General features: G+C 33.9%; 2 protein-coding genes across 2 annotated transcripts; one reads left to right on the top strand and one right to left on the bottom strand.

Annotated features, from left to right (window-relative positions):
- Positions 1-1507: 1507 nt before the first annotated feature.
- LOC123309487 lies at positions 1508-17979 on the bottom strand. Its single transcript, XM_044892637.1, has 4 exons — positions 17883-17979; positions 15626-16291; positions 4153-4302; positions 1508-2319 (listed from the first exon to the last, which is right to left on the bottom strand). The coding sequence occupies exons 1-4, from the start codon at positions 17892-17894 to the stop codon at positions 1603-1605; spliced, it is 1545 nt and encodes a 514-aa protein (XP_044748572.1). The 5' UTR covers positions 17895-17979; the 3' UTR covers positions 1508-1602.
- LOC123309839 (zinc finger protein 512B-like) lies at positions 9388-11332 on the top strand. Its single transcript, XM_044893122.1, has 2 exons — positions 9388-9888; positions 10590-11332. Exons 1-2 carry the CDS (start codon positions 9877-9879, stop codon positions 11250-11252), a joined length of 675 nt encoding a protein of 224 aa, XP_044749057.1. The 5' UTR covers positions 9388-9876; the 3' UTR covers positions 11253-11332.
- Positions 17980-19098: the final 1119 nt, after the last annotated feature.

Below are 19098 nucleotides of genomic sequence, written 5' to 3'. Positions count from 1 at the left end.
GATGAGCAAAATTGGTGGTGCCTGAACTACAACTTTTTCAACCCAACGAGATAGAGGAAAATGGATGGCACATTACGGGCGTCTTTTTTCGAGAAACTAATAATGCCATCAACTGCATTACTCTATCTTCTTTTGTTTTCGAGTTATAGGCCAAAATTAAAATTTCAACGTTGGTCATTATATCCGTTTCTGTTTAAGCTAGAATGTTGAAATGAAGACATTATACAGACACTTTTTTGTTAGCAATCCAGAGGCGTACTATGATTTTTTCCAACAGGTATATTCGCTGTGGTATGTGATGTGGTATGGTGATATGTTTTTTTTATGAAAACAGTAGTTTAAAATGACTAAAAAAGACTGAGGGCGATGTATGATATATTTCTGAAACGGGAAAAAATGGCGATTCTTTCTAAGTCATTTTAAACTACAGCTTTTATACGAAAAAACACAACTATTTGTTATAGCTCAGCAAATGAACCTGTTGGAAAGAATCATAGTACCCCAATGGATTGCTATTGAAAAAGTGTCTCAATAGTGCACAAACAGAAATTGAGATAATGACCAAAGTTGAAATATTCATTTTGTCCTAAAATTCGAAAACAAAAGAAGATAGTGCACTGCAGTTGATGGCATTATAAGTTTCTCGAAAAAAGACGAACGTAATGTGCTATTCATTTTCCTCTATCTCGTTGGGTTAAAAAGTTGTAGTTCAGGAAGGTATCATCAATTTTGCCCTCCCTGTACAAGTACCAATTTTCAAAGGAACGCTGTGACGTCCGAATTGTCAGTCTCTTGAAAAGTCCTTTAAGCATTTTCAAGTCTTCCGTACGGCCAGCCCCACCACGTAAACTGTCAGATTAACATGAATTTATTATTAGAGACATGTAGCGCATATACAGTATATTAATCTGACATGCTCAAGTGTCTAATTTTTTTTTCAACTTTGAAAACCTACATATACGCTTTCCCCACCTCTGGAAGTTCATACATCATTAAACCAATCTTTCTTTCTACCATCTAACCTTCAAAATACAAGTATCCACGACTAAACCTTGTTAGGAAACTGTCTTGTACAAATCTCACGCCAGAATATTCAATTCTTCCACCTTTTAATCACGGACACATTTAGGATCTATAAGAGTTCATCTTCAGCCACTACAGACGATACAAAACTCATCATACAGAGAAAATATATGTTGTATTCATATATATATATATGAATACAACTCCACTTCGAGGAAATAGGTATAGAGTGTTTCATCAGATTATGATTAGGTACTAATAGGTATTAGTCAAGACAATCTCATTCTCTTATTTTTCATCACCTTTTTTATATAGATACTTTTGAAATGATTTAAGTTTATTAAATATTAGAAGCCATCCAATATATTGATACTTCAATCTTCTTTCAGTATTCAAATTCGAGTGATATCGATAATCTTTATTTCCTTTATTGAGGGAAATTGGGGTAGAATGTTGAGGGGCTATGAAAAATTAATATAACAAATTAACTAAAATTATATATTACAAACAAAACACATTCATGTGAAAAACATAACAAAACATGTAACAAGAATTGATTCGAATTTTAACAGTCGTTTTTTAGTGATGATAACTACTGTAGCTGTAATCATGTCCGTAGCCTCCTTCTTCATACCCTCCATGTCCATGTCCATGAACATAGACTGGTACTTTTTTCTCGACTACAATTGGAACTTTCACATGTACTGGGTATGGCTTAGGTACTGAAACGGGATATGGCTTTGGTACAGACACTGGGTAAGGTACTTTGACTGGATACTTGATTGGTACTTTAACTGGATATGGTACTGGTTTTTCTACTGGGTAAGGTACTGGCTTATGCACCGTGACTGGATATGGTTTTGGTACATGCACTGGGTAGGGACGATGTACTGGGTAAGGTATTTTTACTGTGTATGGTACAGGAATTTTCTTTACGACTGTGTAAGGCACAGGATGGGGTACTGGATAAGGTACTTTTTTGGTGATGGTTGTCACATGCTCGTGGTGATCATATCCACCCCCATAACTACCACCGTAATGATCATATCCACCCCCATAACTATTTCCATAGTCCAAACTGTGGCCCCCTAATTTGTGATCATAATCAACGAAGTCCAAACCGTGATCACCAAAATCGAACCCATGTCCATATCCTCCACCGTACTCATGGCCATAACTTTCACCTAAATCGATAAGCCCTCTTTTGCTATGCTTCTTTTCAGTCGATTTTATGGATTTCTCATCTTCGCTTTTCTCTGACCAAACCAAACCCGCCAATAGCAGTACTGTTAATATCTGAAAAGTAAAACACAATGATTTTTTTTACACATAGAAACTTATCTAAGGAAACATACACTTGATTTTACTAGAATTTTACTAGAATTCAACATTCAACTCAGAATGACCGCTATTTCTAAATGAATATCGTCATCATCATGACCAATTCTTTTTGTTATGTAGAAGGCTTTATGCACTCAGTTATATCATTAATCTTATTTATTCTAATTTTTTTGATGTTTTCACGACTTCCTCGTTATGTTGGAATGAGAGTTTTGTTAGTTAATGTAACACATAACATGATGATTATTGTTTTGTGGACCTTTCATTTCAATTAGAGTTCCTCTTTTTCATTAACAGTTACAAAATGAAGATAAGAAATTTAGTTCTATGTTGCCTTTTTTGATTTGCAAACATTATCAGTACTCATATTATAAACACAAAATGTAATTCTTTCTAATTTGGTCACACACATTTGGAATCACAAAAGTACTATTGAAATGAAGAAGGTCATGCTAGCATTATTTTTGAAAACTGGATCACAATGCTGGTATTTATCTGGTATCTGGTATGGTCTAGTAACTCTAGTTAGACAACATATTTAGTATTCGAAACCACATTTGTACAATGCTTTTTCAGAATATAATCAATAAACCACTCATCATTAAAAAATCTGGATACACTTTTTCATCTAGAATAAAAATATGTTTAGCTAAGAGTAGATATCAGTTTCAAAAACAAATGTTTCAGTTGTTGTTATCAGTACGTTAGTACCTACAGTTTTTCAGAAAGTAAAATTTCCAGTTTTATTTTAATTCTTTTTAATCATCATTGCATATTTTCAACTGGCGTTTTGGTAAGGTGTATTTGAATTTTTGGTAATAAATACGAACCAAATTATATTCATTGTTTTCGTCGCTTTTTTATAATGATTCCAAATTGCTTGAATTCTAAACGAAAACAAATCATTCGTTAAGCCCTGGCAACTTTGCGGAAATTTCTTGCACAGTTCTCTGATATCGTTTGTTGAAAAAAACCTTGCGAGAAGACAATCAAAAAAATTTTGGTCGTATTCCCTTATGATGTCAGCATGCTGAGTAAATATAAGATTGAGGAAAATTCCAGCCCACACGATCTATCTAGTGATGATTTTTTTCTATAAAACCGCTACTTTGAGCAAGAGACCGTACGTGTTAAAAATGGATCAATCTGTCAAAAATTAATTTTTCAATGGTATAATATGAAAAGGACAACATTTCTTGTAGAGCAGAGGTGACTCTTTATTCCGCTTGAAGTTTTAGAGAACATTTTTTTTGCCTTTTCGGAGTGTTCTGGTTTTCTGGAAAAAAATTGAAAATTGCTTTTCAGGCGCCTCCTCTAAGGAGTTTTATCTAAGCAGAGGTTGCTCGAAGAGACAAAAATCACAATGAAAGAGCCAAATTATTTTTTGACAAACGACATTGAATTTTTCCGTAACTATTAATTTTCACCCTGTATATCTGTAATAAAGGATGTCGAACATCTTTTTCTGTATTATAACATATCCCCGAATATAAATCATTATTGCTTAAACGGAAATTTAGGAAGTTTCAGTGCAATTATATAAACAGACTAGGTATAATATTCAATTAACGTTAATTTTATATTCGAATTTTATATTCAATTAAATTGGTATGTGTCTCCGTTGATGGAGATTGAGGAAACAACATGTGCTCGAATTCTACCCGAAATTAATATGATTATTCAATCATTGATATAATTCTGAAACGAAAGCAAATGATAAATTACACACGCAGAAACTCAACTCAACCGTGAAGTGGATTAAAGGATTTCCTAGTTCTTATTACTTACTTGTAGCTTCATAACTGAGAACTGGTGATAGCGACTGTGGATGTTGAATTGCCATCCTGAGTCTTTTATACCAGGAGAAAATATACCAGAAGCTTTACTCTGATCCCTTCCTCTCTGGCATTTTTCTGAATGTTTATGATAATTATCGTGTTATGTGTTATCGATTCCATCGATATGAACCTTTTTTCAGTAAGAATCGAATGCATATAATACTGATGGCACTTTTTTGGCATTCCAAGTTTCATATCATGCCGATAAAATAATTTCATAGGAAATGAAATACATATAGAGAAAATAGAACCTTAGGTTCTATTTTCTCTCAAAAAATAACATGGTTATTTTTTGTTATTCTTTGAGTCCCCTCTGGATTTTATTTGTAATAGTAGAAGTAGTAGAATATTTCGAAGATTTCAGAAAAATAGAGCTTTGTGAAATATTGGCAGTATTTCATAATTGGGTACTTCCTTAATTCAAATTGCTGATGTGTGATGATTATCTATAGAGAAGGAGACATATTTTTTCAGTATCAACAATAATATAAGGAAGCTATCATCGGTAACATATTTCAAATTGTGCTGTTTTTTCTATTCTCCGAGTGGTCTTTTGGGATTCTTGAAAGGTCTTGCATTCAAATATCTTCAACGTGTTGTCTAACATTACTCTCGGAAATGATGAGTTTTTACTACTCATATACAGGGTGGTCCAGATCGTACCCAAGAAATTTTAACCAGGTATTTTACATCAAAAATAAGCCCTAGTTCATTATATAAACATATGTCGAGAAATGTTTCCTCCCCGAGATACGGGGTGTTAAAATTAGAAAAAAAATGTTTTTTATTAATAACTTCCACACTGCTTGAAATATTTTTATGAAATTTGAGACATAGGTGTTGAGCGTCAAGGAGCACTTTTAGCATAATATCATTTCTTTTCTTTTCTACCAGTAGCGTCCGTACTGCAGCGAAACTGAATATTTTCAGATAAAAAAATGATACGACACTGGTTTTTCCGACAATAAAAATTACTATTTAAATCCTTATTCAATTTGGAGCAAATTCGGTCTCCTGACTTTTTGCTGTACGAGGCACCGTTTCCGGTTAAAAAAATTAAACACATTCTCATGCATGGAGAAATCGCCAAAATTTGATATGGTAGGTACATAATAATAATAAAACTATTTTTGCTACATCAAATTTTGGCAATTTCTTCATGCATGAGTATGTGTTTTATTTTTTTAACCGGAAATGGTACACCAAAAAGTCAAGAGACCGAATTTGCTCCAAATTGAATAAGGATTTAAATAGTAATTTTTATTGTCGGAAAAACCAGTGGCGTATCATTTTTTAATCTTAAAATATTCAGTCTCACTTCAGTACGGACGCCACTTGTAGAATAAAAAAGAAATGATATTATCCAAAAAGTGCTCCTTGACACTCAAAACCTATGTCTCAAATTTCATAAAAATATTTCAAGCAGTGTGAAAGTTATTAATAAAAAACATTTTTTTTTCTATAATTTCAACATCCGTATCTCGGAGAGGAAACATTTCTCGACATATGTTTATGTGACAAACTAGGGCTCATTTTATGTAGAATACGTGGTTAAAATTTCTTGCGGTTACGATCTGGACCATCCTGTACATTTTCTGAAGTTGTTATCAACTAGTAAAAATTAACTTTTCGAGAATTTACTGTCGAGAGCAGTTTGAGAATCTTGAGAGTTCGCAAGATTCTTTAATTAAAGATGACGGAAAAAGGGGCAGCGGCAGTGGTCAGAAATAAGGTGAATAGGGGGGAATACAATAATGGATATAGGGCAGTATACAGAGCGAGATTTGACTCGTAAAAATATTTTAAAAGTAGATTCTTGAGATCAAAAGTAAACCTATTTTCCTATACCAACCGAATCGGTCCAGATAAAAAGATATATCCATTTCAAGTTTTCATAATGAGCTGTTCCATCCATGAAAAAACAAAATTACCTTCAGAATAATCAGCTAAATCTGTGACATTACACATCTGTGGATCTTCTCAAAAGAGTTGGGTCAAAGCACCCATTTTTTTAAATTTCACAGATATTTTTAATTTTTTTTTTTTTTGATCATCAAATTACTCGAAAACGGCGCATTATACGAGAAAATATGAAGAATACTTTCATTTCACAAAACGTTCAAATATTCATTAGATAGTGTTCAACTTAGTTTCAAGAGTTTGGTACTTTTAATATTTGGTATTTTTATGGTACGTAACGGCCATAATGAGAAAATTGGAAGACGTGGGTGATTTCTTCTGTTCGAAAAATATTCATCAAATAATTGAAAAAATATATTATGAAATTCATCTCATTCGATAAAACCGTGAGAATGGAATTAAAATACCATTTTTTTATGGTTTTTCAACGACCTGTTATGTTTTAAACTGAGCCGATTCGGAAAAAATGGTAAAGAAAAACAGTGTTTCCTTTGACTGCAAGAATCTACTGTTGAAATATTCGTACGAGTCAATGACCGTCCTGTATAAGGCTCCATTATCGAGACGCTCATTTGTGACTTGCTCTTTTTTCATCATTGGCATGCCTTTTAAAAATGAATATTTGGAGTTATTTAGCGTTCTAAAGTAGGTACCTAACTTTTTATTTAAACCCTCAATCCTTTCATATCGGCCTATAAACAGTGTTATTCTTTCTTAACCTCACCCAAAGTAATACAGAAAACAATATTCATGAAATTCTTTGTCAGTGGGTTATACAGGATGACGAGAAAATCTAAAATATGTTCAAGTTCTGACACTTCCGATTGTATTGGAAATAGCTAACTTCGTTTTATCAAATCGTATGCCCAGTAAATCATTAAATTTTTAAATTCCCCTTCGAATTTTGATAAGATTTGGATTATGTCATCACTAATATTCCCAAGAAGTGTATTCGTGGAACTTTTACTGAAACCATATGTTGTATGTTTTAACTGTTATCTTGATGAAAAATTCCATAAAGAAATATTATTTTTATTGATTACGATGATAGTTTAGTGTCGAAATTCAATGTGAAATCCAAAAATGTTATAATTTATTGGGTATGCCCTTTGAAAAAACGAAGTTGAAAGTTACTTCCGGTATAACCGGAAGTGAGGGAAACTCGAAAATATTACAAATTTTCTCGTTATCCCGCATAACACACTGGAAATGAATCTGATTTGCCCCTGACAAATAAGTGCAAGAATATACGCAGGAGAAAATCAATATTTCAATGTTTTAATTGATTTTGTTTCAGAGCCTGGGAGTGAAAACCCTATAGAGTTTTAGAAGATCCAGAGTCCTTCCTGATTGAATTTCAATCGATGTCTATATTAATAAAATTCGATTTGTTTCTTTGCTGAGATATTACTATAGGTTAATCAATTTATTGGTAGCAATAAATTGATAAATCCAAAAATTTCATCAAATTGTGAAACGACTGTTCGACATCTAATCTTTTCGCAAATCTTCCTCTGAGGACAATTTATTTTATTCGTATCTATAACAACTTGACTTCGAATGTCTTCGATCCACTATTCAATAACATTTAAACTCAACATTATAGAATTTCTGTATCATTAGTAATTTTGATGTTATCGCAATATGTTTTATGCTTATCAAACGAACAAAAAACATAGTTTTATTGCCGTTATTATATAGTTGGTTTCGTCATTCAAAGAGCTTTTCGAAGATTCCGTTCTACAGGGACTAAAGGGTGTCCCAGGATTAATGAGAATAAATCTCTAAACGCTTCGTTGAAGAGTTACGTTGCTTCGAAGATGAAGACTTGATTATGGATTTATTCAATTTTATTTCAAAGTAGGACCAAGATGAACAAATGAAATTTTGCACAGGTATTTTTCGAACACAGATGCCCTTGAAAGTAATTTTCTCACTCATCCCACATAGCTAGAGAGGGGAGAAATCGAAAACCCTTTTTTGATTCATATTTTCTGATGAGCCTTAATGAAAAGTTATGGTGGAAAATAAAAAAAGGTGGCACATTTCACCCTTTTGGTTAAGGGGGTAATTAAAAAAAATTTACAAGTTCTTTATTACACAAATACAAAAAACAACATTAAAATATAAGCAACGAAAAATTCTAAAAATAAAAAATTCAAAAAAATATGGGAATATAGGTACTGCTTTCAAAATTTAGAAAATTTTCTGTTTGTAACAGCTCAAAGTTAGATCTTCCGAAAAATTGTTGGCACAAACTGTAATTTTATGGATGAATAACTAATAGTTTACTAACATACAGCATTTCAAATGGTGAACCATTATTCATATAAATCCGAAACGCACAATCTGAGATCCATAAAACTATGTATATGTACAGGGTGATTCAGATTCACCGCTCAACCTTTTGGATGTTTATAGAAAACTACACAAATCACAATTCTGTTCTGAAAATTTGCATGTTGGTGTTTTCGGCAACGAACTTTCTCAGCAAAATATTTTCGGACCTATGCATCTACCAGTGATACCGGAAACAGCCTAATCATTTCCTATTTCAAATGGCACATCCATTATATTATCTTGGCATCGTTATGTAGCTAATTTTATGGCAATTTCAAGAGCATGAATTTTTTTCAAATACAATGAGTATCCTTTCATGAAGTCATATATTTCAATGTTGGAAGACTTCAATATGTGCACATTGATTAACAGACGCAAGTGCAACGCAGTTCTTTTTATTTTCAAGATTTTAAATAATATTTAACATTTCAAGACTGTTATTTTGTCGATCTTGTCAAATTTAAAGTACCTAATTTATATCTGAGGCTTAGAAATAGGGAAACCTTTCATGTAACGCTAGGTAGTTCATCTCCTATTAATAAAATGATGCTTATATGCAATGAGTTGATTGAAAAATTTGCCTTGGATTTGTTCAATACTAGTTTGGGAAATGTGAGAAGATTGTTCTCCTAGGTTAAGTAGTTGATAGTGTTTTTGTGTTGTTCTGCATATGTAATTACCTTCTTGGGTGTATGTGTAGAAATAAATAAATAAATGAAATAAATGAATAAAAAATATCCTGAGTAAAAAGCCAACGGTTTATGAGCTATTAGGATTTTTATGAAAAAAAAACGGTGCAAACGGAATATTACACTTTTTCTAATTTTTCCGCTGAGCAGGTTTTTTCAAAAAAAAACTTTACCAGTTTCAATTTTCCTGTTATGGAGTATTATTACACGATTTGATCATATTCTATCTATATGAACTTTACTGATTGCCTGTAGAATTACTCTGTGAAATTTGACCAGGGATATAACTTGCACACCAATGTACGAACAATAAAACAGAGGCATTTCTATTGAAGAAAAATAGGGTTGTATTGCCACCATGTATGGAAATAATTCAACCATATCATACTACTAAATTATTGACGACTAATTTATCTTGAACAACTTTCATTTGATAACATTTTCTGTAACTCCTTTGGTTTCGAATATAAGGTACAGGGTCTTTTTGGCAGACACTCAATACACATCCAATTTAATTTTTTTAATTTATAGGAAGTTCATAATGTTATTCGAATTTACATTCGATTATTTAACAAATGGCACAAATGAATTGGAAAGAAACAGCGACGGTTTCATCGAGAGCAAACACCGTATCATTCGTATACGTTCTTCTAGAACATAGTACTTGTATAAAAGCTGATGGAAGGCAACGTAAAATCAACAGTCGTTATTGAACTTCCCTTGATATGAAACTACAGGTGAGTGGATATTTGACCGCAGACATTCTACGTTAGCAATCATTCATTGAACCAGGGTGACAGCATACGAATCGTGGTTTGTTAGACTTCATACTCGTAGTAGGTAATTTGGATTTTGTAGTACCAGGGAGTACACTCGGTGTGTACTTGAACAGCCTGATTATTGTTTACATACAAAACTATGGAGTTAAACACAGGGTTTGTAGCTTCACTGACATTGTTTATTGAGCCGAAATTGAAATCAAGAAAAGTTTATTTTGTTTGAGAAGATAATATCTTGAAAGGGGTGGTGGGTTTGAGTCTCTCCCAGAGAAGAACTTTTTCGGAATTCATTGATTTGCACTCCATAAATTTCTTTCGGAGTTTATTAACACCTTTGTGCAATCTGCAGATGAAGAAATACATTCAATCTATTAACATATTATTTGACGGTATAGGTGGATGCCATGAACTTATTCTTTCAGTGTGTCTAACGCCTTAAATTCAATCTATGAAGGATAATATATATTTCAGACGATTTGTTCTGAAATGTATAACAAATTAATTGAATTAAAATAAAGTTACTGGATTTCTCAACGTCTTCAATCACGGAATTCTCAACTCATTTCATCATAATGTTTGCTGTTTGCCTACTTATGATCATCAACTACAGGAATAGATTTACTTCTCTCCAATTGTCCTATCATATATCCTCTTCACAGGGTCTTGCGTTACTGCTACTAGCAGGTCTGGTTTTGGCAGAGAAGAAGGAAGAATCTAAAAACGTCGAATCTTCCGACAAGAAACACAACAAAAGAGGTCTCTTCGACTTGGGTTACGGTGGTGGACATGGTTTTGGAGGTTTTGGAGGAAGTCACGGTTTGGACTTCGGCAGCAGCTACGGTGGAAGCTATGGAGGCGGTTATGGAGGTGGCTATGGAGGCGGCTATGGAGAATCCAAACATATTACCATCACCAAGGAAATACCATACCCTGTTCCCCATCCTGTACCTATCCCAGTGGAGAAACCAGTACATGTACCATACCCCGTCAAAGTCAAAGTTCCAGTAGATCGTCCTTACCCAGTACACGTCCCAAAACCATACCCAGTCCCAGTTGTGAAACACGTACCATACCCAGTAGAAAAACCAGTACCTTACCCAGTTAAAGTACCAGTCAAAGTCCCAGTCAAAGTACCATACCCAGTACCTGTGCCAAAGCCATACCCAGTACCAGTGCACAAACCATACCCAGTGCCCGTCAAAGTACCTTACTATGTCGAGAAGAAAGTACCAGTCCTGATCCATGGTCATGGAGGGTACGATAGTATCGACTCAGGTAGTTACGGACATGGTGGTTTCGACTTTGGTAGTTATCATCATTGAATAACGACTGATTGAAGTAGTATCTATATTTCTCAGAATTTTCCATCTCAATTGTTATACTTTTCTTTACATCTCATTTCATCTGCCATTTATTTATGTTTCTCAAATAAAAAACTTTTGATTTTTTATAGAGTATTTTTTGTCAACCGAATTTCATGAAGATTATTCCAAAGATATTGAAATCTTATACGGACTTTAAGATTGCCAGCCATTAGTATTTGAAGGATCCAAATATGATAACTATAATGAAGATATTTTCAACAGTCATATCTTTTACCAGGATATCTTGTGGGTGCGCCATTGATGTGGTCCAGTTTTATGAGAAACCGTTCATTGGACATGTAGCTTGAAACACCCGACATATCATAAGAATTTTTGAGCATATATGCCACTTTCCAAAAAACATTAAAATATATTAGGTATTATTGAGAAAAATCGTAATGAACTCATCTGGCTATTGAAAATTCCTCACTTTCTGGAAATTAACTGATACAAACTGCATAGGAGACTTGAAAAAATTTGTTACGAGATTTACTTCCAGATTTCAACATCCCATATACAAGGTTTTCCCGTAAAATGTGGGAAATCTCTCGGATTCAGATAGAACATAAAAAAATAAGATGACACGTTCCCATAATTTTTTTTCCTAGCGGCCCTCCCTACGAAGATACGACCTCCTAAATGACGTCACTGGAAATTTATTTTTGTCGAATAAATTTTAAACTACTTGATATAATTCAATGAAAATTTGATATGATTAATAGTAGTGAGGACCTCTTAAATTACCGCACTCAAATTTAAATTAGCTTGTTCAGTTTACCAGGGGCGGGCTAGGTGTACATTTTAATGCTTACATTTTTAACACCCTGTATGATAAGGTGCTAAAAAAAACAAATTTGGATACCTTGAATATTAAGCTGAAGGAAAGGTACTCATGTTCAGTGTCGATAAAATGAACAGTTTTCGAAAAAAAAATAATGAAAGAAGTAAGTAATTTTTTAATTTATATTCAAAATAACATGAAGTCTAGTTTTTTGTCTGCAAAAAAGTACAACCCAGTCCGTCCCTGGTAAACTGAACAAACTAATTGAAATTTGAGTGCTGTGATATAAAAGGTCCTTACTACTATTAATCATATCAAATTTTCAACAAATTATATCGAGTAGTTTGAAACTTATTCCACTAAAATGGATTTCCAGTGGAGTCATTTAGGAGGTCGTATCTTCGTAGGGAGAGCCGCTAGGAAAAAAAATTATGGGAACTTGTCATCTTCATTTTTTATGTTCTATCTGAATCCGAGAGATTTCCCACATTTTCCGGGACACCCTGTATATTCTCTATCAAACGATGTTCTGTATTTATTTAAAAAGTTCGGCATTACTGGAACCTTTGGGTTCCAGGAATTTGCTGTGGTCTGTCTAATTTTCAAGAAAAACTGTTTTCTCGCAAAAATGGGTGAAATGATCACAATTATGTTATATGCTTCAGCTACCAGGTGTTGATGTTTCATAATTATACAAGAAACAAGGATACATAAATAAAACTATTTAGGTATTTATATTTTAACGAATCTTGGCTACCATTTATTTCTAGAAATGGGCAAGCATTTTCGTATTCGATAAACATATTTTGTGCGGAAAAAGAACTGATCCATTTTAAATTTATATGCATTAATCAGTTTGGCAATTGAATAATTGTAGTTTCTTGCTAATTACTGTAATGATTCAATTGGAATGAATTATATAAAATCGTTTTTTTCAGTTGAAGTTATGTTATGCTCTATTCATTCAATTATCTCTTACAGATTTCCAAATAAAGAATTCTTTTCCTTAATGAGTGATAGTTAATGGTGACACCCAAAGTACATGGAATCAGCAATAATTTCATATAGGTTGATGGAAATCACGAGAATCTAGATATTCTTAAATAAATTATCCTTGCTGCACTATTAATGAAAGAAGATAAGAGAAACTTCTCTTCAGGAAGAGAAAAGATCAGTTTTGCGATCATATCCATAGTCCATTCACTTTCATGGAAGCAGTCGGTACTAGGCCTTGGAACACATTACACACTATACCTATAATAGTACGCAAATGTGAGGTTATGATACTTGTCAACACATTTTTGAGTTTTTCATTTATTCATTCTTGCTGATCTCATCACCTCAGCAAGCACTCCTTTAAACCAGGATGACTGAAATCTGGGCTTAGCACTATTAGACAATTTTTCGAATTGTCGTCTCCACATTGAACTGCAACGATACACACATAGTCTTACCAACTTGAGAAAATGGTATGAACTATGTATATTTTAATAGTGGATATTTCGAGCAATTTCTTTAGGTTTATATCACACCTCTATAGATATTTATTTTTTTTTGTAATTTTTCTTGGTTATTGTTGAGTATTTATTGAGACAATGAAGCTTTTGAGAAGATTGTTCGAAATAATTTTGTTGTATTCTGTATTTTTATTCCAAAATTTTGAAACTATGAATCTCTTAATTTCTCGACTTAAGATAGACGGACCTAGATAGGCATATATATTCGAGATCAGGAGAAAAAGACCTACGAAAAAATATTATTTATATTGAAAGATTGTTGTAATAAATCCTTAACAGGGTGTTGTTTTATTTACTCAGTATATTCTGTCGAAAATTGTTTGGTTGAAATTTTCCATGATCATTTTGCAAATCTATTTGTGGATGAGTTCTGTTAATGCAGCGTTGAATATCCACCATCGAGTAACGAAATGCTATGAGTGTTTTTTTATACCTAAATAAACTGCTCGAGTGAAATAACGAAATTTTATTCCCAGAGAATTCAAGCATTTTAAGACTATCAATACAATGTATGGCCTCCAAGGGCATCAATAACAGCTTGACATCTTCTTTGCATACTACACCACGAGGTTCTTGAACATTTCTTGAGGAATTTTATTTTTCCATAAACGGGGCAGAAGCTCTCTCAGATCATTTAAGGATTCTGGGGTAGGTTGATGATTACCTAATCTTCTTTGGAGTATATCCCATGCATATTCTATACAATTCAAATCTGGTGAGTGCGGAGGTATTGATAAATGTGGAATACCAAGCACATCGCGCGCATTCTCAACTATGGCTGCACGGTGCGGTCTAGCGTAATCGTCTAGAAATTGAAAAGTTTCGCCAATAGCAGCTTGAAAATTTGGCACAACATTGCACCCTATAGTGTAAGACAGTCATATTCCCAGGACAAATGTGTAGATCTGTGCGCCCGTTGAAACATATCCCGGCCCATACCATAACACTACCCCCTCGGAATGGATGGACTTTTTGGACATAGCGACGATTACGGGGTATGCGTGGGATTGTCCATACCCTTATTCTTCGAGAATCTGAAAATCGTCCATATCTGGATTCATCAGTGAAAAGGACACTACGCCATTGATCGTTCCAATTGATATGTTGTCTTGCCCATTCCAGTCTTTGACGCTTATGGTCACGTGTTAATGGAACTCCTCTTAATGGACGTCTAGAACCTAGATTCACCTCTCTCAAACGTCGTCTGGTGGTTTCGATGGAAACTTGGTCCTCATCTGCATTTTGAACAGTATTCCGTAGCATTCTACACGTAGATGTAGGGTTTCTTCTCGCCGAAACGGTGATGAAACGATCCTGAGCAGGTGTTGTTTTACGTCGCCCACCAAGCCTTGTTCTTCCAACACGAAACCTGTCTCCCTGAACCTATTCCAAAGTCGAGATATCACACTTTGGCTGACTTGGAGCCTTTCCGCTACAACAACCTGAGTTAGGCCACCCTGTAGCATTCCGATAGCCCTATTAGCCTCAGCGTTTGTTAATTTACGTCTTGGCATTTTCAGAATATCGTTTCAAATCGAAGCCGTTGATAAACTGACTTCATTTCAAAATAAGAACATTCATGAAGGATATGCAAAAAAACACACTTCAGAAAAAAGGCGACCAGATTGACGAAATGTCTCATACTGATTTTTATTGGATCGATTCAAGTTGTTATTGGGTTTTAAATGATTTTACAGCGATTTTATCGAAGATTACATACTTTTAAAAACGATTGAATACGATATCCCTAATTCTTGTGGTGCAGTATATTTGATTCGAAATAACCACATTTGAAGCAGCATTGCTGATTACTTTGATATGTCTACGGTTATCCCTTGAAACGATACTGCCACTAATTTCAACTTGGCTAGCAACACTATTTTTCAAGAATTGAACAACAAAATATTGTTGGAAAATATAGATTTTTATTTTTCATGAAAATAAATAAAGGTAGATCAAATATGCCTGAGAATATAAAATTTACAATAAGTTCGAAAAATTCACAGATATAATTAATATTCAGTCGTTATTCAATGATGATAACTACCAAAGTCGAAACCACCATGTCCGTAACTACCTGAGTCGATACTATCGTACCCTCCATGACCATGGATCAGGACTGGTACTTTCTTCTCGACGATGTAAGGAACTTTAACGGGCACTGGGTATGGTTTGTGTACTGGTACTGGGTATGGCTTTGGCACAGCTACAGGGTATGGTACGTTGACTGGGACCTTGACTGGTACTTTAACTGGGTAAGGTACTGGTTTCTCTACTGGGTATGGGACTGGTTTCTCAACTGGGACTGGGTATGGTTTTGGGACATGTACTGGGTATGGACGATCTACTGGAACATGGACTTTGACGGGGTATGGTACATGTACTTTTTTCTCCACTGGGTAAGGTACTGGATGAGGAACAGGGTATGGTATTTCCTTGGTGATGGTAATATGTTTGGATTCTCCATAGCCGCCTCCATAGCCACCTCCATAACCACCTCCATAGCTGCTGCCGAAGTCCAAGCCATGACCTCCTAATTCAATACCATGACTTCCACCAAGATCAAATCCATGTCCACCACCGTAACCCAAGTCGAAGAGACCTCTTTTGTTCTGTTTCTTGTCTGAAGCTTCGACGGTTTTAGATTCTTCCTTCTTCTCTGCCAAAACCAGACCTGCCAGTAGCAGTACCGCGAGACCCTGTTGAAGTGAGAAATTATTGAGTTTAGAGGAATTACACTGTTTACCCTTGACTGATATTTAATATTTAATTAGTTGCTATTCTTGATTATTCATACATAAAGGTACTCGAATAATTTTGTATAGAAGAATATAGAAGATAGAAGAAATTGCACTTTCCCAGATAAGAATCAGGAACTTTCAATTCTATTGATCTGTCATATTTTTCATGCAGAAATTTGACTTTGCAACAAATCTACAAAACATTTATTTTTGCACTGATGAATGTCTTAGAATTTCGTTTCTCAGTTCTCAACTCCTACGAGTGTTCTCAGTTTGAAATCGATATAAATTTGGGTACCAATTTCAAAAACTGAATAAACAAGGAAACTATCGATATCTATTGAAACTGCCTGATTCCATATTTGTTTCATTATTTCATTCCCATTAATAAATCTTTATAAGAAAAAAACCTCTTGTAAATCGGCTGAAATTAAGAAACGAAACTCATTGAACAGAATATTTTTAACGGTATGGCTTCAATTTGAATATGGCTTGCTGTTGTTCTATTGCACGTATTTTATACAGCGGTACCTTTGACTTGTATACATATATTTTAAACGAAGATTCCTGAAAAAAAAAATACTTTTCCCATTTTTCGTCTCGGTTAAAGAGATGCAGGATGTTGGAAATCCAGAAAAATAATGGTATTTTCAGTTATATCTCACAAACGATTTCATAGAATGTAATGATTTTTGGACTATAGTTTTTCATCGATATGATGAATATTCTCCGAACACAAAATTTCACCCACATCCTGTTTCTTCTTTACATACAATAAATACCAGAAATTCAAAGAACCCAACTATTGAAAGTAAGTTGAACGTTTACTAATGAATATTGGACTACTTGGAAAATAAAGATGAGTATTCTGCATGTGGTTATTGTTATTAAATGCGCTATATGTTTTAATCTGGCAATTCTTGTACGATAGTGAATTATTGTTACATATTGGAGATGAATGTCAGATTAAATTGTATTATAAATACTACTGCGTTCACCAAATGGAATCGAAAAAGTGAGTTTATGCTTGTTTTTCCTATATACCTACTTAGTAGCTTAATTACAAGATTGAAATGCTTTGAAAAACTTAGTAGCAGGTTTTCAAGGGTGGCACAGCTCATTATGAGAAATTAAAATGTCTATATATAGGGTGAATCGGAAAAAATAATAAAGTGAAAAGTGTTCCTTTGGCTTCAAGAATCTACTGTTGAAATATATGCACAAGTCAAGGACTCACCCTGTATAAAAATGGCTCATCGGTCGTTTCCCGAAATTTCGGTTAAATTATTTCAAGAAGCAAACTATTCATGATATAATGTTTCTATTTATGGAATAAGTATATATTCCGCGTAAAATGAAAATACTAAATTCGTATAGGACCACCCAATTACCAATCATAACAAATACAATTTTTGCAATTATCAATGTGATATTAAAGGAGTAATCCCAACATAATCAGGCGATCACTGTCACTAATTGAATCTGATTGTTGAGTCAAAAGCACCCAACTAATTTCACACACTTATGTTTGGTAGCCTATTCCACTTACTTGTAGTTTCATCTTTGTGAAGGTGAATTAACGACTGTTGATGGTAGAGTAGCTGCTTGGGCTTTTATATCATGATGACACGGTGTCTGCCTTCGAACTAGATATACATATCTTTTAAATTTCATCATTCCTTTGGAAGATATTAATCAATAATTTAACAAACTATATCCGTACTTTCTGAGAGAAATTAAGGTAACAATGTGGATGTCGATTGGATTCCTAACACTCTGTCCAATCAGTTTTGAAAAATCTCTTGAACGAAGAAAACGACTGGATGGAACCAAAAATTAGCAAAACAGGAGGAATGCACTCGTAGGGACCAATAAGATATCAAGGAAATGGATATTTTGCAATATACTCATAGTCTTAACTGCAGATTATTGCTAAGACACTTTTTTGTGTTCGTGTTTTCTGTTGTTGGATGAAAACTAAATGATCTTCAGCTTAGGTTCAGCAGTAAAAAACAAGGGAAACTTATACCTGTATACCTCCAAATGCCGTATAAATAGACTTACACTATCCACTTCCTCGGTCCACACGGTACACTGCATTTTTAGGTCCAACTTTCATGGATCATTTTAGGGAAAAAAGGACTATTCGGTTCGTAGATATTAACGAAATGTATAAATGATTGAGCGAAGTTATTTTGAACAGTCAATTTTCCAGAAATCAACTGTAAAACTGAGCATTGCCTAAAAGATTGAGATTTGTAGGTACTGATAGATTTTCAATGCCTTCAATGTATCTGAGACAAAGTTTGAGCTATTGAATCTGAGGTGGTCGTTAAACTAAGTATGTTAGTACCATTGAGTATAAATCTCAATAGTAATGCCCACCAGAGTCTCGTCTCGAAATGAGATTTGATATTTCATTGACGAATGACGATTGTCGATCATTTGTTTGGGATGAACTGACAGAAAAATATCCAAAGTTTGGAAATTAGGGCACGTGAGTGTTGATATTTTTGAATACGACAGATCATTCTTCTCTATTGATGATTGAAACATCAGAATTCAATTGTTTTAAAACGGGAGGAACAAAAATGAAGCTCTTGATCCCATTCGACACAGATTTTAATGTAAACAACTTTTATGAACATCATTAACATGTTATTTTGGAAGATATCTTCAAAACACTTTCTATATTGGTTTCATCCATATATTTAATCAATATAATATGTGAATATCATACGATCTTCAACTTCGTCCTGTCCTGA

The sequence above is a fragment of the Coccinella septempunctata genome, chromosome 3 (genome assembly GCF_907165205.1).
Source record: "Coccinella septempunctata chromosome 3, icCocSept1.1, whole genome shotgun sequence".
Taxonomy (NCBI): Eukaryota; Metazoa; Arthropoda; class Insecta; order Coleoptera; family Coccinellidae; genus Coccinella; species Coccinella septempunctata.
Note: the sequence above shows the minus strand (reverse complement) of the source record. Positions and strands in the feature narration are given on the sequence as shown.